This window comes from Ranitomeya variabilis, chromosome 4 (assembly GCF_051348905.1).
Source record: "Ranitomeya variabilis isolate aRanVar5 chromosome 4, aRanVar5.hap1, whole genome shotgun sequence".
NCBI classification, from domain to species: Eukaryota; Metazoa; Chordata; class Amphibia; order Anura; family Dendrobatidae; genus Ranitomeya; species Ranitomeya variabilis.
In genome coordinates this window covers 224,839,414-224,861,146 of record NC_135235.1, presented here as the reverse complement: position 1 = coordinate 224,861,146, position 21,733 = coordinate 224,839,414, and the positions used below count along the sequence as shown (strand labels likewise).

Genomic DNA, 21,733 nt, shown 5'->3' with positions numbered 1-21,733 from the left:
GAAAGCAATGTCTGTGTTGAGTTGGGGTTGCCAGGGAATTCATGGCGATGCTCCATTGGTATCAATTGCTTCCTCTATTCCTTCTGAAGTCCCTGAAGTTTTTGTCGGACTACCAGGATGTATTTGATGAGCCCAAATCCAGTGCCCTACCTCCTCATAGGGATTGTGATTGTGCTATAAATTTGATTCCTGGTAGTAAGTTCCCTAAGGGATGACTGTTTAATTTGTCTGTACCAGAGCATGCCGCTATACGGAGCTATGTAAAAGAGTCTTTGGAGAAGGGACATATTCGCCCCTCCTCGTCCCCTCTTGGTGCGGGATTCTTTTTTTGTGGCCAAGAAGGATGGTTCGTTGAGACCCTGTATAGATTATCGCCTTCTAAATAAAATCACGGTCAAATTCCAGTATCCCTTACCATTGTTGTCTGATCTGTTTGCTCGGATTAGGGGGTCTAGTTGGTTCACCAAGATAGATCTTCGCGGTGCGTATAATCTTGTGCGTATAAAACAGGGCGATAAATGGAAAACAGCATTTAATACGCCCGAAGGCCATTTTGAGTACTTGGTGATGCCTTTTGGACTTTCTAATGCCCCTTCTGTGTTTCAGTCCTTCATGCACGATATCTTCCGAGAATATCTGGATAAATTTATGATTGTGTATCTGGATGATATTTTGGTCTTTTCAGATGATTGGGAATCCCATGTGAAGCAGGTCAGGATGGTATTTCAGGTCCTGCGTGCCAATGCCTTATTTGTGAAGGGTTCCAAATGTCTCTTCGGAGTCCAGAAAGTTTCCTTTTTGGGCTTTATTTTTTCTCCTTCTTCTATTGAGATGGACCCAGTCAAGGTCCAGGCTATTCATGATTGGACCCAACCTACATCGGTTAAGAGTCTTCAGAAGTTCTTGGGTTTTGCTAATTTTTACCGTCGCTTCATTGCTAATTTTTCTGGTGTGGTTAAACCTTTGACGGATTTGACCAAGAAGGGTTCTGATGTGACTAACTGGTCTCCTGCGGCCGTTGAGGCCTTTCAGGAGCTGAAGCGCCGGTTTTCTTCGGCTCCAGTTTTATGTCAGCCAGATGTCTCTCTTCCCTTCCAGGTCGAGGTTGATGCTTCTGAAATTGGAGCAGGGGCTGTTTTGTCACAGAGAAGCTCTGATTGCTCTGTGATGAAGCCATGTGCCTTCTTTTCAAGAAAATTTTCGCCGGCTGAGCGAAATTATGATGTTGGTAATCGGGAGTTGTTGGCAATGAAGTGGGCATTTGAGGAGTGGCGACACTGGCTAGGGGGAGCTAAGCATCGTGTGGTGGTCTTGACTGATCATAAAAATTTGATTTATCTTGAGTCGGCCAAGCGGTTGAATCCTAGACAGGCTCGTTGGTCGTTGTTTTTCTCACGTTTTGATTTCGTGGTCTCGTACCTTCCTGGTTCAAAGAACGTGAAGGCTGATGCTCTTTCTAGGAGTTTTGTGCCTGACTCCCCTGGAGTTTCTGAGCCGGCTGGTATCCTCAAAGAGGGGGTAATTTTGTCTGCCATTTCCCCAGATTTGCGACGGGTGTTACAGGAATTTCAGGCGGATAGACCTGACCGTTGTCCATCAGAGAGACTGTTTGTCCCAGATAGATGGACCAGCAGAGTTTCCGAGGTCCATTCTTCAGTGTTGGCGGGTCATCCTGGGATTTTTGGTACCAGAGATTTGGTGGCTAGATCCTTCTGGTGGCCTTCTTTGTCGTGGGATGTGCGTTCCTTTGTGCAGTCCTGTGGGATTTGTGCTCGGGCTAAGCCTTGCTGTTCTCGTGCCAGTGGTTTGCATTTGCCTTTGCCGGTTCCTAAGAGGCCTTGGACGCATATTTCCATGGATTTTATTTCGGATCTTCCGGTCTCTCAGAGAATGTCTGTCATCTGGGTGGTTTGTGATCGTTTTTCTAAAATGGTCTATTTGGTGCCCTTGCCTAAGTTGCCTTCTTCCTCCGATTTGGTTCCGTTATTTTTTCAGAATGTGGTTCGTCTGCACGGCATCCCTGAAAACATTGTGTCTGAGAGAGGATCCCAGTTTGTGTCCAGATTTTGGCGGTCCTTTTGTGCTAAGATGGGCATTGATTTGTCTTTTTCGTCGGCCTTCCATCCTCAGACGAATGGCCAAACCGAGCGAACTAACCAGACCTTGGAAACTTATTTGAGATGTTTTGTTTCTGCTGACCAGGATGATTGGGTGACTTTTTTGCCATTGGCCGAGTTTGCCCTTAATAATCGGGCTAGTTCGGCTACTTTGGTTTCGCCTTTTTTTTGTAATTCTGGTTTTCATCTTCGTTTTTCCTTGGGTCAGGTTGAGTCTTCTGACTGTCCTGGGGTGGATTCTGTGGTGGATAGGTTGCAGCAGATTTGGAACCATGTGGTGGACAATTTGACGTTGTCACAAGAGAAGGCTCAGCGCTTTGCTAATCGTCGTCGCTGTGTGGGTCCCCGACTTCGTGTTGGGGATTTGGTGTGGTTGTCTTCTCGTTATGTTCCTATGAAGGTTTCTTCTCCTAAGTTTAAACCTCGTTTTATCGGTCCTTATAAAATTTTGGAAATCCTCAACCCTGTGTCATTTCGTTTGGACCTCCTGGCATCGTTTACCATCCATAATGTGTTCCATAGGTCTTTGTTGCGGAGGTATGTGGTGCCTGTGGTTCCTTCCGTTGAGCCTCCTGCTCCGGTGCTGGTAGAGGGAGAATTGGAATACGTGGTGAAGATCTTGGATTCTCGTATTTCAAGACGGAGGCTTCAGTATTTGGTTAAGTGGAAGGGCTATGGTTAGGAGGATAATTCCTGGGTTGTCGCCTCTGATGTTCATGCGGCCGATTTGGTTCGTGCCTTCCATGTGGCTCACCCTAATCGCCCTGGGGGTTCTGGTGAGGGTTCGGTGACCCCTCCTCAAGGGGGGGGTACTGTTGTGAACTCTGTTTCCGGGCTCCCTCCTGTGGTCGTGAGTGGTACTGTGTGAGTTCTCTCTTTGGGCTCCTCCTGGTGGCTCTTTTTGTTAGTTTGCAGGTTTCTGGCTGGGATCAGCTGTCTCGTCATCTGCTAGTCAGGTTTCCTATTTAATCCACCTGCTCCTTCATTCCTTGCCTTTTGTCGTTGTATTCAGTGCTATTCTGATTGCTCCTGTCTACATCCGTTATCAGTCTCTCAAGAGAAGCTAAGTTTTGTTTGCTTATTTTTGCTCATCTGTGTTCAAGATGTCTCCTAGTATATGATGAGTTTTGTCCAGCTTGCTAATATGTGATTTCCTTGCTTGCTGGTGCTCTGGGGTGCTGAGTTGCTCCCCCCACATCGTTAGTTGGTGTGGGGGTTCTCGCATTCTCTGCGTGGATATTTTTGCATAGGGTTTTTTACTGACCGCACAGATCCCTTGCTATTTTCTGCTATCTAGCGTTAGCGGGCCTCATTTGCTCAACCTGTTTCATCTCTGCGTTTGTCTTTTCCTCTTAACTCACCGTTATTATTTGTGGGGGGCTTCTATATCTCTGGGGTTATTTCTCTGAGGCAAGTGAGGTCTGTACTTTCTCTTTAGGGGTAGTCAGTTTCTCAGGCCGTGAAGAGACGTCTAGGATTTCAGGAAACGTTCCACGGCTGCCTATAGTGTTTGCGGTTAGGATCAGGTTTGCGGTCAGTCCAGTTACCACATCCCCAGAGCTCGTCCTATTATCTTCTACTTAGCTGGTTAGATTTGTGATCCTAAGCCACTAGGATCATAACAGCGTGGCCATTCGGTGAAAGTAGCACAGCGCACAATGCCTGAAAAGGTTATCGATAGTAGGAAGAGTGTAGTGTAGCAATTTTTTAACCAAGATCAGAATGATCCGTCAAAAGTTATCTGTAAGAAATGCTCCAAGACCTTTAGCAGAGAGAATAATCTTCAAAATTTAAATACAACGTGTATGCTTAGACATTTAACCACCATTCACTTGCAAGCCTGGACTAACTACGAAACGTCCTGTAACGTTGGTGCACCTGCTCGGAGTGAAGTTAGTCAGCAATGCTACATTGCTTCCCTCACTGTAAGCCCACCGGTTAGGACACCACTAGCAGCAAATGTGGAGGTATCGTCGTAAGGCCAAAGCAGTCAGGGAATCACAAGGTTATTGGTAGGAAAGACTCTATGTTGGCCAACAACAAGAATACCATAACAAACTCTCTCTCAATCCGCCATGTCCACCACCACCACCACCGCTAGTTCCACCATATGCAGCTCTCCAGTCCAGCTCACCCTACAAGAGACTCTCGTTAGGAAAAGAAAGTAATCATCCTCTCATCCGCGTACACAGGATTTGAACGCCCACATTGCTATACTAATCTCATTACAGATGATGCCCTACCATTTGGTTGAAAGCGAAGCTTTCAAAGACCTGATGGCCCACGCAGTACCACGCTATGACCTACCCAGTCGACACTTCTTTGCGAGAAAAGCCATCCCAGCCCTCCACCAGCATGTCAAAGACCGCATTGTCCATGCCTTGAGGCAATCAGTCAGTGGAAAGGTGCACCTCACAACAGATGCATGGACCAGTAGGCATGGCCGGGGACGTTACGTGTCCATCACGGCGCACTGGGTTAATGTGTAGGATGCAGGGTCCACAGGGGGCAGCCATAGTGCGACAGTTCAGCCTATCCCACAGTCTCAGGAAAAAGTTGGCATACGGCGTTCGCCACTCCTCCTCCTCCTCCAGAAGCGAAAGCTCGTGCACAGAGCGCAGTCGCCCTACCACTCCATCCGCAGCTGCCAGTGTTGCACACGGGGTGTCCCATTATCGAACAGCTAGTGGTAAGCGTCAGCAGGCTGTGTTTCAAATGAAGTGTTTGGGCGACAACAGACACACCGCGGAAATACTGGTGGAGTACTTGCAGCAACAAACTCAGTCATGGCTGGGCAGTGTACATCTTGAGGCAGGCAAGGTATTCAGTGATAACGGAAGGAATTTTATGGCTGCCATAGCCCTTTCAGAACTGAAACACATACCTTGCCTGGCTCACACCTTTAACCTGGTGGTGCAGGGCTTCCTCAAAAATTATCCAAAGTTACCAGCCCTGTTCCTGAAGGTGCGAAGACTTTGCTCGCACATCCGCCGGATGCCCATACACTCCAGCCGTATGCTGAACCATCAGCGATCGCTGAATCTTCCCCAGCACCGCCTAATAATCGACGTTGCAACAAGGTGGAACTCCACACTGCACATGATTCAGAGGCTGTGCGAACAGAGGCGTGCTGTTATAAATTTGTGGGAGGATACACGGGCAGGCACTTGGATGGCAGACATGGAGTTGTCTGGTGTGCAGTGGTCGACGCATAAGCATTAACATCCCACTTATGCGTCTGCTGATGCAAAGTTTGACGCACATTAAGGAGCAGGCGTCTGCAGCCGAGGAGGAGGGAAGCCTTGATGACAGTCAACCATTGTCTGCTCAGGGAACTGTCCAGGACAAATTGGCGGGCGAAGAGGATGAGGAGGAGGATGATGGGGATGAATATGTATGGGAGGAAAATGATTCTCAGGTGGCAATAGAAACTGATGGCATTGCAAGGTCTGGTACAGGTTTATTGAGGGACCCTCGTGATGTTGATTTGCAAGAAAGTGGGCCTCAACCCAGCAGAAACAGTTAATTCACACCTGGAACATTGGCCCACATCGCTGAGTATGCCTTGCATATCCTAAAAAGGGACCCCCGCATTTTTAAAATGATGACCGATGACGACAATTGGTTGGCCTGCCTCCGGGATACAAGATATAAAGGAAAAATGCAAAATATCATGCCACATGAGAACCTAGGTCAAATATTGGCTACCAAACAAGCAACTCTTGTAGACCGTTTGGTTCAGGCATTCCCAGCACACAGCGCCGGTGATGGTTCTCACACGAGCTGCAGGGGGCAACATGGCAGAGGTGCTAGAGGTGCAGAAATCCGAAGTGGCGTTGGACAGAGGGGTTTTACGACAAGGTTGTGGAATGATTTCGCAATGACTGCTGACACGACAGGGACAGCTGCATCGATTCAAAGTGACAGGAGACAGCATTTGTCCAGTATGGTTACAAACTACTTTTCCGCTCTTATCGATGTTCTCCCTCACCGGTCATTCCCCTTTGATTACCGGGCATCTAAACTAGACAACTGGCCTGAATTGCCAGAATATGGATTACAGAACCTCGATTGCCCTGCTGTCAGTGTGCTTTCAGAAAGAGTGTTCAGTGCTGCTGGTTCAATACTGACCGGAAAAAGGACACGTCTGGCTACCAAAAATGTTGATTAGCTAACCTTCATTTAAATTAACCAATCATGGATTTCACATTCTTTTGCCCCACCTTCCCCTGCTGAAACGTAACTTGCCTGAAAGATGACTTGCTTTTGGGGGGAGACACTGAACACTAACTCTGGCCCTGTGGGATAACAACACTATGAACGTGGAAGAAAGTGGCTGCCTGATATACAACGCACTAGCAGTACAGCTGAATATACACTGTGTGAGAATTTGAATCTCCATTTTTGGGGGGAGACACTGAACCCTAACTCTGGCCCTGTGGTATAACACAACACTATGAACGTGGAAGAAAGTGTCTGCCTGATATATACGACGCACTAGCAGTACAGCAGAATATACACTGTGTGAGAATTTTAATCTCCATTTTTTTTTGGGGGGAGACACAGAACCACAGCTCTGGCCCAGTGGTATAACACAACACTATGAACGTGCCAGAAAGTGGCTGGAATTATTATTTAAAAAAAAAAAAAAAAGGAAGCTCCCTACAATGAGCTCAGGACAAGTATGGCAGCAATAAAAAGGACTGCTGAACACAAAAATGTGGACAAATAAACAAGATAGGTAACTGTGCAGAAAGGAGCAACAGGAATTTTGCTTTTAAAAAAGCAGTTGGTTTGCACAGCACCATGCACACAGCTATGCAGCTGCTGCACTAAAATACGACCTCCACTGTCCCTGCACAAAAAGGTGGTGTGGGACAGTGAAAATCGCTCCAGCACAAGCGGTTAGGGGGTTAATATTGCCTCCCTAGCTCTGTCCCTGCTTCTGACGAAGCTGCAGCAACCTCTCCCTATGCTCAGATCGGCAGAAGTAAGATGGCGGTCGGCGTGCACGCCCCTTTATAGCCCCTGTGACGCCGCAGATAGCAAGCCAATCACTGCCATGCCCTTGTCTAAGATGGTGGGGACCAGGACCTATGTCATCACGCTGCCCACACTCTGCGTCCTCATTCATTGGCTGAAAAACGGCGGTAACAGCGTCATATGAAACGCGACTTTGGCGCTCTGATCGTGTACCGCATGGCCGATCCCACACTAGGATCGGTTCGGGTTTCATGAAACCCGACTTTGCCTAAAAGTCGCCGATTTATGAAATTGACCGATCCGTTTCGCTCAACCCTACTCATATATACAGTTCCAGAAGAGTGTCTCCTCATATATATGCAAATTGCCTCTTCTGAGAAAAAGAGGACTTAACTCTATAGCGCCACCTGCTGGAAGTAGCGATCCTACAAGTCACAATCAACCCTCTAACGAGTCGTGCAACATGACTTAGGATAAAAGCCAAATCAGTATCTCAATTCGCAGACACGGTGTTTCAGGCTGTTGGCCCTCGTCGGTGCGAAGCATGAGAACTGATTTGGCTAGGTGAGAGGCACTGGACTGGGGTCAAACGGGTATCGTTTCTCCTTATGGAGAGTGACATACCATCTCTAGCTTGTCAAGGTAAGGAGGCTTATTATTATTATTCCTAAGTCATATTGCACGACTTGTTAGAGGGTTGATTGTGACTTGTAGGATCGCTACTTCCAACAGGTGGCGCTATAGAGTTAAGTCCTCTTTTTCTCAGAAGAGGCAATTTGCATATTTAATTTCCCAGAGGAGCATTATACGGCAAATAAGCCTCCTTACCTTGACAAGCCAGAGATGGTATGTCACTCTCCATAAGGAGAAACGATACCTCTTAGACCCCAGTCCAGAGCCTCTCACCTAGCCAAATCAGTTCTCATGCTTCGCACTGACGAGGGCCAACAGCCCGAAACACCGTGTCTGCGAATTGAGATACTGATTTGGCTTTTATCCTAAGTCATATTGCACGACTCATTAGAGGGTTGATTGTGACTTGTAGGATCGCTACTTCCAACAGGTGGCGCTATAGAGTTGTCCTCTTTTTCTCAGAAGAGGCAATTTGCATATTTAATTTCCCAGAGGAGCATTGTACGGCAAATAAGCCTCCTTACCCTGACAAGCCAGAGATGGTATGTCACTCCTCATATATACAGTTCCAGAAGAGTGTCTACTCATATATACAGTTCCAGAAGAGTGTCTCCTCATATACAGTGCCAGGAGTGTCTCCTCATATACAGTGCCAGAAGAGTGTCTCCTTATATACAGTGCCAGGAGTGTCTCCTCATATACAGTGCCAGAAGAGTGTCTCCTTATATACAGTGCCAGCAGAGTGTCTCCTCTTATACAGTGCCAGAAGAGTGTCTCCTCATATACAGTGCCAGAAGAGTGCCTCCTCATATATACAGTGCCAGAAGAGTGTCTCCTTATATATACAGTGCCAGCAGTGTCTCCTCTTATACAGTTCCAGAAGAGTGTCTCCTCATATACAGTGCCAGAAGAGTGCCTCCTCATATACAGTGCAAGCAGAGTGTCTCCTCATATATACAGTGCCAGAACAGTGCACCCTCATATACAGTGTCAGAAGAGTGTCTCCTCATATACAGTGCCAGAAGAGTGCCTCCTCATATACAGTGCAAGCAGAGTGTCTCCTCATATATACAGTGCCAGAACAGTGCACCCTCATATACAGTGTCAGAAGAGTGCCTCCTCATATATACAGTGCCAGTAGAGTGCACCATCATATACAGCGCCGGAAGAGTGCACCCTCATATACAGTGTCAGAAGAGTGCCTCCTCATATTCAGTGTCAGAAGAGTGCACCCTCATATACAGTGCCAGCAGAGTGTCTCCTCATATACAGTGTCAGAAGAGTTTGGTATAAAACAGCGGAGCAAAAACATCCATGACCACATTCTTATTTATATAAAATTAAAACTTTTATTCAATATTTGTACCAAAAAAATGTAACAACAATAACCTTAAATACTGCGGTAGGTGCTATATGCACCCCGCAAAAGCAAGGAGGCAACCAACAAAAAGGGACGTAATAATAGCCAGGTCAACAGGGAGACGCACATATAAATGTGCTCCTGATCTCTTCCACCTACTAGAGAGCCCAGCCCAAATAGTAAACCAAACAAGATACATACACTGTCTTAGTGACATATGATAGAGGGCTCTGATGCCGAACCAGCATCAAACACTAAGTCAGGCTTACCCATAGTGGTTTCTTGAAAAGGGTTCCCCCTCGTGACGTGGCTCCCCTGGACGCGCGTTTCGCGTTACCGCTTTCTCAGCAGGGCTGAGAAAGCGGTAACGCGAAACGCGCGTCCAGGGGAGCCACGTCACGAGGGGGAACCCTTTTCAAGAAACCACTATGGGTAAGCCTGACTTAGTGTTTGATGCTGGTTCGGCATCAGAGCCCTCTATCATATGTCACTAAGACAGTGTATGTATCTTGTTTGGTTTACTATTTGGGCTGGGCTCTCTAGTAGGTGGAAGAGATCAGGAGCACATTTATATACATGTGCGTCTCCCTGTTGACCTGGCTATTATTACGTCCCTTTTTGTTGGTTGCCTCCTTGCTTTTGCGGGGTGCATATAGCACCTACCGCAGTATTTAAGGTTATTGTTGTTACATTTTTTTGGTACAAATATTGAATAAAAGTTTTAATTTTATATAAATAAGAATGTGGTCATGGATGTTTTTGCTCCGCTGTTTTATACCAATCTCTATTTGGAGCTATTCCTTTTTTCAGACACCCTGTGGGTGTGCTGAGGGAGCTGATGAGGTCTGCTCCCCACTATTACCTTTGATAGTGTTTCAGTTTTCTTCAATTAAACAGTGCCAGAAGAGTGCCTCCTCATGTACATTGCCAGCAGTGTCTCCTCATATACAGTGCCAACAGTTTGCCTCCTCATATGCAGTACTGGCAGAGTGCCCCCTCATAAACAGTGCCAGCAGAGTGTCTTCTTATAGATAGTGCCAGAAGAGTGCCCTCTCATATACAGTGCCAGAAGAGTGACTCCTCATAAATAGTTCCAGAAGAGTGTCTCCTCATATACAGTGCCAGCAGAGTGTCTCCTCATATACAGTGCCAGCAGAGTTTCTCCTTATATACAGTGCCAGAAGAGTGCCCTCTCATATACAGTGCCAGAAAAGTGCATCTTAATATACAGTGGAAGTAGAGTGTACACTCATATACAGTTCCAGAAGAGTGCACCCTCATATACAGTGCCAGAAGAGTGCATCTTAATATACAGTGGAAGTAGAGTGCACCCTCATATACAGTGCCAGAAGAGTGCCTCCTCATAAATAGTTCCAGAAGAGTGCCTCCTCATAAACAGTGTCAGAAGAGTGCCTCCTCATATATACAGTGCCAGAAGAGTGCACCCTCATATACAGTGCCAGCAGAGTGTCTCCTCATATATACAGTGCCAGCAGAGTGCCTCCTCATATACAGTGCCAGCAGTGTCTCCTCATATATATACAGTGCCAGAAGAATGTCTCCTCATATACAGTGCCAGAAGAATGTCTCCTCATATACAGTGCCAGAAGAGTGTCTCCTCATATATAGTGCCAGTAGAGCGCCCTCTCATATACAGCGCCAGTAGAGTGGACCTTAATATACAGTGGAAGTAGAGTGTACACTCATATACAGTTTCAGAAGAGTGCACCCTCATATACAGTACCAGAAGAGCGCCCTCTCATAAATAGTTCCAGAAGAGTGCCCTCTCATATACAGTGCCGGAAGAGCGCACCTTAATATACAGTGGAAGTAGAGTGTACACTCATATACAGTTTCAGAAGAGTGCCTCCTCATATACAGTGCCAGAAGAGCGCCGTCTCATATACAGTTTCAGAAGAGTGCCCTCTCATATACAGTGCCAGAAGAGCGCCGTCTCATAAATAGTTTCAGAAGAGTGCACCCTCATATACAGTGCCAGAAGAGCGCCCTCTCATAAACAGTGACAAAGGGAGGATTTCTTACCTCAAAACCAGTCTCAATTTATCTAAAAATGTCTTGTACATTTTGCAGTGCGGCCATACTGGCAGGTTTCCCTTTTACCTTTTTTATATATAAGAAGAGGTAAGGGGGGCGGACACAGCATTGGAGCAACCTGTGCAGGCGCATGGGGGACATAGTGCACCTCCAAAGGAACACACCAGGTGCGCATTATGATTGGGCTTCCAAGGGCCCAGATATTGTTATTACACAGGGGCCCCCTTCTGTCTCTATCCGCCCCTGCTAGATTATATATAAATTTTGGCAAATCTCTTTGAGGGGTTTATGTGAGTAAATACATATATGGCTGCCCCTCGCGGTGTCGGTCTCTGACTTTGCAGGAATCCCGCTTGCTCTGGGAGATCACCCCAATTCTGCCAGATTTCCGGAAAATGCGTGAGAACCATAAATCTCCACATGTGCATCCATCTTTATGGAAACCGCGAGATAAATGTCTGGAGGTGATACTCGTGTGAAAGAATCCTTTGAATTTCTGTGATTCCAGCAGGTTAAAGTCGGAATGGGTGCAGCCATGAGATTTATATCTGGAGGGTTAATGATTAATCATCGGGTAAAGGCCTTATTAACATTATGTTATGATACTGACGACAAGGGAAGAGACGCAGATCGGACCGCTCGTGCCCAGACACGGTACGTCTCATCACTTTTTGGGGTCTTTTCAATAACTAGATATTACATGAGGTCTGCGGACCTCCAGCTACTGTGAAACTACAACTCACAGGATGCCTTTCTGTCAGGATATGCTGGGAGTTGTAGTTTTAAAACAACTGGAGTGGCAGCGCAGTGAGCAAAACAATATAAAACGCTCATCTTTCTTTTTTTAAGGTTTTCTGACACATTGCAGCAAACCCTCAGCTGTGTGACCAGGACTAGGTTAAAGGATAGGTTTACACCCAGGGGTTGCAAACAGAAAACATGGAAATGCTGAGGAATCGAGACACAAAATGTATTTCTGGCTCTTCGCCTCTTGTAAAACTACAATACCCAGCATGCCCACACATTAAATGTGACATTTATAGATAAATAAAACAGAGGTGTATAAATAAAGTTTATTGAATGTTTAGTAGAAAATAATTTGTGGCCTGCGACAGCCATGCATAGTCTTAGGCCACCATACCGGGCCTGACAGGGAAATTGGTTTTGTTGCCCATAACGACCAATCAGAGATTGGCTTTTATTGTTCCAGAGCAGTTTTAGAAATGAAAGCTGATCTCTGATTGGTTGCTATGGGCAGTGACAACAGTGTTGATAACCGAGGCCTTCTGTGTAAAACAAAGCCTATGCTTTCGTCAATAAACTTTATTGTACAACCTCAGCGAACATGTATAACCCTTCCTGACTTATACGGGCACTTAAAAAATATTATTTTACGTTTATCGTGCAGACAGAAAATTTAATTGGTCCCTTTAGGAAACTTGAACCACAAACATAACATTGCAGCATATTGTGACCTTCATGATCTCCTTTGAAACCCAACATCAAGTTGGATTTTGTAGAGGATCTTAAATGGTTGATATTCGGGTTTTAGGAAGGCCTCTCTCAGCTGCCATGGCAACTGATTGGCCATGAGAAACGACGACCGCCATGTTGAATCCTGTGAAATGTCGCCATCACACTTGACAGTGTCAATTAAATGGTACATCCGTCATATTTGTACAGCGGCCATTGATAAGGTCCAGAGTGGAGTAAGGACCAAATCAACTTCCTAATGATTCTTCTTGTTCTCACACGATCCTAGATGTCGGAGAAGACTGAATGTCTTCCTAAAGTCCAGTCTTGTAGACCATCCCTGGCGACGTGGTTGGAGAAGAACCCGGCCGTGCTGCTGCGGTGGCTTCACGATGCCGGTGCCATATCCCAGCAGACTTATTTTAACCTCCTGGAGAAGCGACCAGAGAGCAACCAGGTTATCTCCATGCTGGAAATCATGCTGAAGAACGAGAACAGCTGCCGGATGTTCATCCATGTTCTCCAGCAGGTCCAAGAACATTACAGCCCTGAGCTCCGCACCTGGCTGAGAAACACGTTCCCCGTCTACTACAAGCAGCCGACTGGCGCCATTGGTAAGTTTACATCCCACAAAATGGAGCAGTCATCCTTTACTCTAAAAAAAGGACCTCGTTATAGAAGGGAAACATTAGATTACATTACATTAGAGGTATGCCCTTCTCTATGAACCCCGATCAGAAAAATTCCACTGGCCATGTTTTATAGTGGGTAACATTGGATCATATCTTTTTGTTCAATGACTGGTACTAATGGGGGTCTCTTGTATTCATATGTACAATTTAAGGGGGTCACATTACCAGGTCAAAAGTGGCAAGTTTTTGCCCATATTTCATTCCTAAGAATTTAGGTTTTTGCTCTTTTCTGGTTTTTTTTTTTTTTTTTTTTTTAATCCAACATAAGGTTCTGGAGATATGGGCCCTTTTATCCAGTGCAGACTTTATGGTTTTACAAAGGGGGTGGAGTTCACAGGGTAATTATGCAGAGGAGCCTGAAGACACGCCCCAGAGGAGCTCGTGAGCCACACCTTCTTTGTAAAGACCATAAAAGTTGGCACCAAATATCAAGGCCCATATCTATGGAATAGTATGACAGATTTAAAAAAAAAAAAAAAAATCAGAATACTAGGGAAGCAGCAGAATAAAATAAAGGGGAACTTCACCTCAATTTATTTTTTAGTGACTACAGTATTGTGTACAGGGGTATAATTTATAGGGGCAGAGGTTGTGGTTTACATCCATTGGCCGCCGAAGATCATAGCTGTTGATCCAATGGATTACCGAGTGTTCTTCCTTCATCTAAGGAGGAGTCATTAATATCATCATATTGGACATCCACTTTAAGATCCCGATTTCAACTCTTATTATTACAGATCTTGAGAAACCGATGAAAAAATCGACCTGGTCAAGAATAAAAGGTGGATTCAAACGTGGAAAGAAATACAACCTGGAGAAAGAAGGTCAGTACCGCTTATCTGTGTACCGTGCACTGATGACTTACAGATACACAAGGTTTAGATACACACTAATTATAATTTTTAAAAAATCGTACAGACCTAATGCTTCTCACAGCTGAGGGTTTGATACTATGGAATCCAGTCTCGACGATCCTCTGTGAGAAACATTACATTACAAAGATTCATAACTTTGCAATGTCGCAAGACTGATATATTTAAATAAAAATATATACATATTCTTTATTGAATAAAAATAGAGACCCCTTTATATGTATACAGTCTAATCTTTGGAACTGACTTGTTGCATGAGTCACTGGACCAAAAGCTGATCACAATGTGTCCCCATGCTGGGACCCCTGTAGATCAGCTGTAACTTGACGGTAATCCTGGCAGTAAGTGTTCACTGTCTCTGCAGTGCCCCCACAGACAGAATTAGGTATTACACAGTGCTCATGCAAATCAATAGGTGGTCAGTATAATTTAGTACAGGTCAGGTCCTCCAGAGCGAGAGACGCTCTTTGTATCTCTGGGGATCCTAATCCCAACTTTATTAAGTCAGAATCATAAAATGTGTTTGCTTAACTCCACATGCCCTTTATTGTAAAGATACAGTACATTTATTAGAATGATTTCGATTAGACGTGGACTAGCAAATGGCACATATGCAGGTTACAATCTACATCTTAGGAGGTCACATTGTTTTCACGCCTGTCATGTTTTTAATTGAGTGCATGGATCATAAGTTTGATTCATATATAAAATATTTGCGTCATTTTCTTCCCTAAAATTATATGGCTTTGATTGTTGTAATTGGTGTAGACTACTGACTGCTGGTGCTTGCAATTAACAGGACTGGCACCAGCGAAATCAACAAGGACGAGCTGACCCAAGAAGCCTAGAAAGTGACCCCAGCCGCACTGCAAAAAAATGCTAAAAAAAAGCTGGAAATATTAGGGAATTACACACATGACCAGGAAACACAGAACACAGCATAGAACTGGTCCACAGAGCTGACAATCTACAATAATCCAGCAATAAAAGCTTAAGAGTTGTCCCTCTCTGGATAATCCCTTTTATGTAGATGGCCACTCAACAGTAAGCTGAAATAGGATGTTCGGGTCTACCGGTAATAAAAAGTAATCTGTGGGGAAATCCAGCAGGAGGTTTTTGTTTTATTTGCAGCACCTCCGCAGGACATACAAAGTATTACACAATTGCTGGGCGGAGCGGAGGTGCAAATTTTTCAATTGAGCAGAGGTGCTCAGTTGAAATAGTGGATACAAATCTCCCCTTCTAGCAGTCAATGAGGGTCTCAATGGTCGGTCTCTGTGGATAGGTGTTAAATTGTTTCTTCTAGAAGGCAATATACTGTATAGAAATTTGCTTTATTTTAATGAAGAATATAACAATAATTCGTATTTTCCAACAAATTACGAAGTCATCAAGGTATGCTCATTTTTATTATTGCAATGTTTATATGACAATATATTAATAATAAAAAGTTTTTTTCAGTCCAGTCTGTGTTTTTGTGGAATTGGTAGATGTGATTTACGGCATCGGGTAACATTAGTTGGTGTAAACTTTTTGCCCATTGCCGTGCCCACATTCCTAAAAGGTAATGCAAATTCTAAGGCTATCCTTGATTTTCCCGCCATTGCAGAACTACAAAGCCCAGCTCACACCTATTTGTTCTGTAGCTAGCGACAATAAACAGAAAATCTATGTAACTTTTTTATCTGCGGTTTCTCCTTTAAAATTATTCTGGGCCCATGTAGCTAATATTATACTAGTGATAAGCCAAAAATATCTTCGAAAGTAGAAATGTGAAAGTTCACAAGTAATAATAGGAGTATTGCGGAGCCGCCCGGCTTTCGGCCAGCGTTTCCTCATTCGGCTCACGTAGCTCCTCTTTGTCGCAGATGTGTTATCTGGGTTTGGGTTAAGAGTTCAGGAATTTTACTGCTGGGTAATAAAAAAAAAACTTCATGAATGTGACAAGAGCCAAGATCTGCATGACATATAATCCAAACTTGCACGATTTTACAATCTATCTACTGTTTCCGTTCAATCAAGATCTCTGCTTGCTGTCATTTATTAGGAGCCTTCAATGTGTAATTTCAGTCCTGCCAGGTGATAGGCAGAGGTGTATGGTTACAGTACAGTTGTCAGAGCGCCTAATGAGTGTCAAAGGGGTTGATCGGCCTTGGGGTACAAGTCTGCAGTCACTTTTTTGTGACTGCAGACTTGTGAATCCTCGCAGCACGCACAGTGTGCACAGTCAGGATTCTCTGGTGCCAACGCCAGGAGCACGTGATCATGTGGCTGCAAGTATGCGATTTGCATAATCTCAGCCACATTCAGACTAGACATGTCCAGCCTCACACAATACAAGCGAGTCACGTCTAGTTGGCATGTGACTTCATGTATGCAAATCGCCCAATCTTGACAATGTGTACTGTGCACCACACCCTATCCTACTGGATTCCTTGTAAATGCAGCGCTCCTTGACTAGGAGACCTCTGATAGCCTGTAATATAGGCATCGAGAAGTAAACATTAAAGTTAAAATTCCCTCCTTTCTTGAGACTGGAGAGGATTTTTAATAAATGGTTTGCTTGTTGTTACAAGCACTTTGTAATTTGATCTACTTATAATATTGAGAAATTCACTTTAAAGAGGCACATAGACATCCAAGAGTGTATTCCCTTCTGGCGAACGCCATTGAATTCATCTCAGTTGGTACCATGTAATCACCCCTGATATTACCGAATTCTGAAAGTGGTGATAAGGAAAAAAACAAAGGGTGGGACAGGTTAAAACCAGTAGGTCCAATCCATGTTTTCACCATAGGTGAGGGTTTGGAAGATCTCTAAAATCTAACATAGGCACACACAGGTCTAGTTATGACTTTGGATCGCGGATGTTCTTTAGGTGATCTTATGTTACTCTATTTTTCTCTAGGCCAACCATCCAATGTTCTCGGGGAACATCCACAATTACAAGGTATATATAGTTACTTTTGTCCCACTGGTTAAATCAATTGAACTGAATAGATTGTAAATTATTTCTATTTTGTTCATTTGCAACTTCTGGATATTTCTGGTGCCGTGTATCTCAAAGGAGAAGACACGTAAAATTTACACTTGCCTTAATAACACTCCCTTTTCTATACCATACCCATTCTACACCCTCTCTACACCTCACATCCCATTTCCCAAAGTGGATGGCGCACAAAAAAAACTTCCCAAATCATGGAGTTCCTATAGTGGTTCCAGAGAGTTGTCCAGTATGGTGAAAGAGCCCACCATGTTCCCACCAGATATCGGTGGAAGGTCTAGAGGTCCATATAGACATTGGACCCCTAGTCTCATTGGTGTCCGTTGACTTAAATCTAATTTCATCGGTTAGTTTATGTCTTGGAGTTTCGATCATAGACATTATTTAGGCGATATCCCATAAATATATATATATGTTTTTCCCTGTAGGAGAGCCATCCGATGCACCAAATGAACATCGACAGTTGGAAGGTAAGTTAACTCCAAGCTGAAATTGCCTAACCAAAAAATCCTAAAATTTCATTTCACAGAAAATAGAATTTTTATTAATTCTGTAAAAAAAAAGTTAAACAGATACTTGAGAACTGAGAGACCAGGACTTCAATGGAATATACAAGGGGTTATCAAGGAAAGGGATGTGAGAAACAAGTGACTGCAGGATCAGACTACACAGGATTTGTTTGTAGTCTGTTGCCATAGAGACTCAAAGATCTTCATAGGAGCTGTATACTCAAAACAAGTGCAAAGTTGCTTTTCTTAGTATATAGCAATAGCCGATGGTGACAAAAGTGCACAAAGCCTTCACCGATTATAGCCTCAGCCAGGAGATACAATATATATTGGCATAGGTTATGATTGCTGCTGGACAAAGACTTGATAATATAGTCATTGGGCAAAGGCTATACTTCTTGCTGAGCAATGACTTGAGAATATAGACATCGGGCACAGGTTATACTTCTTGCTGAGCACTGAGAATATAGTCATACTTCTTGCTAAGTAATGACTTGTGAATATCATCATCGGGCACTTGATAATATTTGGGTACATTTGGGTCTCGAACTTCTTAGTAAATAATCACAATGTAGAATTGATTCCTTAAAAATGGGTCCAGGTTTATTTGCTTTTTTTTTTTCATTGTTTATTTGCCTCCCATGAATCGTTAACTTTGTAAATACTTTCTGTGATGGTAGGATATGTTATGTGGGTATCATTTTGTGTATATTTCTATTTTACTTATTTTCATGGTGTTCTCTTGTAGGATGAGTTGTTATTTGCCATCTGATATTCTCCCCACAGTTCTGTATTGTTATCTCTCCACAGGGTCAGTGAATAATTTTGTTTGCTAATATGCTAATGACATGTTGACCTAGCTTGTTGAAACAATGAGCCCCTGAGACCCACCCCCCAACCTGTGAATGAGGAGAGAGACTTGTAAATATCAGGGAGGTGAGACACAGATGAGTCTTGTGTTGAATGAGGTGAACACAGCACATCAGAGAGAAGGGGAAGCATATGGACCATTTTTTATCCTCTGTCTGCTGGATTGTTGAACTTTTATCCTGTTACTGAACTGCATTCGTGTTCTGGACTATTTTATCCTTTGTGTGGTGGATTATATGGACCTTTCATGTTTTTGCCTAAATAAAGGTCTTGGAATTGTTCACTATATTCTTGCTCTGTTGATTGTGTGGTATCGGAGTAGGACCCTGTGACAACTGTTGGTTGTGTGGTATCGGAGTAGGACCCTGTGACAGTTTCCATTAAAAATCTCTCTTATTTTGTTGTTGTAGAGTCTGTGCTTCTCCTATACTTAGCTGGCTGTGCTGCTGCTTCAGACATAGATCTGACCGTACACTTCTCACCAAAGGTGTCAGATGTCTCTGCTCTCTCAATCCCTACTTTTATTGTAAAGTTGGCCCTAAATATTAGATGAATATTGGCAAAACCCCCTAATTTGGATGGGACCTGCCTATCATCCTATGTGTTCAGTGGTGGTTGAGTTCTTCACCAACGACAAATGTTGTGAAAGAAAAACAGTTTTTTTTGTTCTTACTAAACATAAGAGACCATCAGAAGCGCCAAACAAATAATTATGTCCCTCAAACACTACATAGTGTACAGAGCTGTGCTGTTTTGGTTCTGTACATTGTGTACATCTGGCCGGCACTGACGCTATTAACAGCTGACCGGCGGTGATGTCCGGTGTCGGACCTTCAATTTTTCTGCAGTACTGCAACTCAGCTCCACTGCTTTCCTTGTAGCTGAGCTGCAATGCCAGATGTAACCCATGGACAGGTGCAGGTGTGACGTTGTTTTTTGAGAAATCAACCATGTTTCTTTAGTCTTGGACAAACCCTTTAAGACTGATCTATTGTTTTTTTTCCAGATGCTTTGCAAGATCACATGCAGTCTCAACTGAAACAAAATATCAAGATCCAAGGAAAACTGGAGACCTCTCATTGCTGGTGCGAGATGTTCGAAATCCGATACACTGAACTTTTTATAACAGATGAAGATCCATCTGGGCTACAGGGTCAGCACGAGTATCTGGTCCTGGCCAATCGACGAGCACGCATGTATGAGCACAACAAGCACCAGAAAATCAATCTCATCGACATCTTCTCCCCACTAGAACCAACCGCGCAAGGACCAAATGTCATGTTAATGACGGGAATAGCTGGAATTGGGAAGACCTATGCTATGCAAAGAATTATGCATGAGTGGGCCATTGGGAAGGCCTTCAACAATGTCTCATGTGCTATTAATTTTGCTTTCCGAGAGATAAACCTGTTGGAGGAGCCCATTAGCCTTGTTGAGCTCATAAAACAGAAGCATGCCCACCTGCAGAATATAGTGGAGCACCTATGCAGCAATCCACAGGGATTGTTGGTTCTTCTAGACGGTTTGGATGAATTTAAACACTGTGTAAGTCAAGGTAACAAGGTTCAAAGCTGCAAAGATCCAGCACCCATCAAGGATTTGGTCTACAGTCTTTTGAATCGGTCATTATTGCAAGGTGCGTATATCGTGGTGACCAGCAGACCCCGACCATCCCTTCCTCTAGATACTTTTGACCGTAAAGTGGTCATCCTTGGATTTGAGGAAAAACAAGTCAAAGATTTCTGTTTTAGGTTCTTCCGAGAAAAGACGATATCTGAAGAAGTGTTTAATTATATTATGAAGAATGATAGTCTGTCAGGTTTATCCTTCATTCCACTGTATTGTTTTATCATCTGTACGGCTTTAGGTCCCTTTTTCCAGGAAAAGGTGGAAAAGTCATGCCTTGAGAAGCCACCGGAGACCATGACTGAGGTCTACAGGAGTTATCTGTGTACTATTATGCATCTCAGAGATGATACTCCAAAAGTTGATAATGAACCTATTGTCCTCTGCAGTCAACCTGTGCTATCCAAAATGAAGGACAGTCTTTATCAACTTGGCAAATTAGCTTATATTTCTTTGCTAAAAAGCAAAACCTTATTCACTTCTGATGACCTACGAAGATTTGGGTTTGACCCTACTCTTCTACCAGACAGCTTCATTCATCAAATCTTTGTCAATGTCGAAGGACAAAGTACCAAGGAGATGTTTGCCTTCTTCCATATGACTATTCAAGAATTTTTTGCTGCCCTCTATTGTGTGGCTTCTATAAGTTCCTCCGCAGAGGAGCTTTTACAATGTCTCAATCTCTGGTGTTTTGGAATATTTCCAGAAAACCCAGTCCAAAGTGAGCTCCTAGCCACCACTACGAAACTCATGACTGCAAAGCAATGTGAGAATCTACAAATGTTCTCTCGCTTTGTCATGGGCCTTATCTCATTTAGGATAGAGGGTAAACTACGTGGCTTAGTGGACAGTTTTACCTTTGACATCCTGGATGCCCTAACCAATTGGTTTAAAGGAAAAATTACATGTGAAATCAACCAGCGGCTCCTCAACCTTCTCCACTGTTTAAGAGAACTAAGACAAGAAGCTGTGGTGAAAGTGGTGGCCCCTGAAATTGATGAAGTTGACCTCTTCAAGGTTATACTGAACCCTGCAGACTGCGCTACTCTAAGCTACATCCTACAACACTCTACTTGTAAGCTAAAGACTATGAACCTCGGTTACACAAATATTGGCATTCAAGGTCTACGAAGACTGCAACCGCTTCTCCATCGATGCCAAACCTTATAGTAAGTATGGAAATGTTATCATTTTTACGATATTGATGACAAGATGTTACACTACCAAAAAGCATCAGTAATTGGGTCAAAATTTGATCTCAAGAGAAGACATGTATTGACCAGTGCGGAACGTTTCAAAAAGAAGGTATTGGTTCTGTATTTGGCTGTTTCTCTTGTGGTTCTTCTGGGGGTTGCATTGTCAATTTTTAAGAATTGTGGATTACATGACTTGGGTGATCAGCCAAACCAGAGGATGCACCATTATGCAGTTCTAGCACCTTGTCAGTACAGAGCAAGGCTCTGGTTGACAACATGAGATGCCTTGTGTAGAACCAATATTTTCCGAGAGGCAGTAGACATAGCCGACCTCAACCCTAA

The 21,733-nt window shown here is 43.9% G+C and overlaps 1 protein-coding gene across 4 annotated transcripts in view; it reads left to right on the top strand.

Annotated features, from left to right (window-relative positions):
* Positions 1–11,712: 11,712 nt before the first annotated feature.
* LOC143770450 (NACHT, LRR and PYD domains-containing protein 12-like) overlaps positions 11,713–21,733 on the top strand; it is a 50,384-nt gene continuing 40,363 nt past the window's right edge. For 2 of the 4 annotated variants that reach the window (XM_077260078.1, XM_077260076.1), the window contains exons 1-6: positions 11,713–11,802; positions 12,911–13,235; positions 14,051–14,137; positions 17,095–17,136; positions 17,619–17,660; positions 19,576–21,364. In XM_077260078.1, the coding sequence (XP_077116193.1) occupies positions 12,911–13,235; positions 14,051–14,137; positions 17,095–17,136; positions 17,619–17,660; positions 19,576–21,364 (2,285 nt within the window). In that variant the 5' untranslated portion in view covers positions 11,713–11,802. Of the gene's footprint in view, positions 11,803–12,467; positions 12,809–12,910; positions 13,236–14,050; positions 14,138–17,094; positions 17,137–17,618; positions 17,661–19,575; positions 21,365–21,733 lie in introns of those variants that run through there. The other 2 variants (XM_077260075.1, XM_077260079.1) reach the window with 1 other exon arrangement.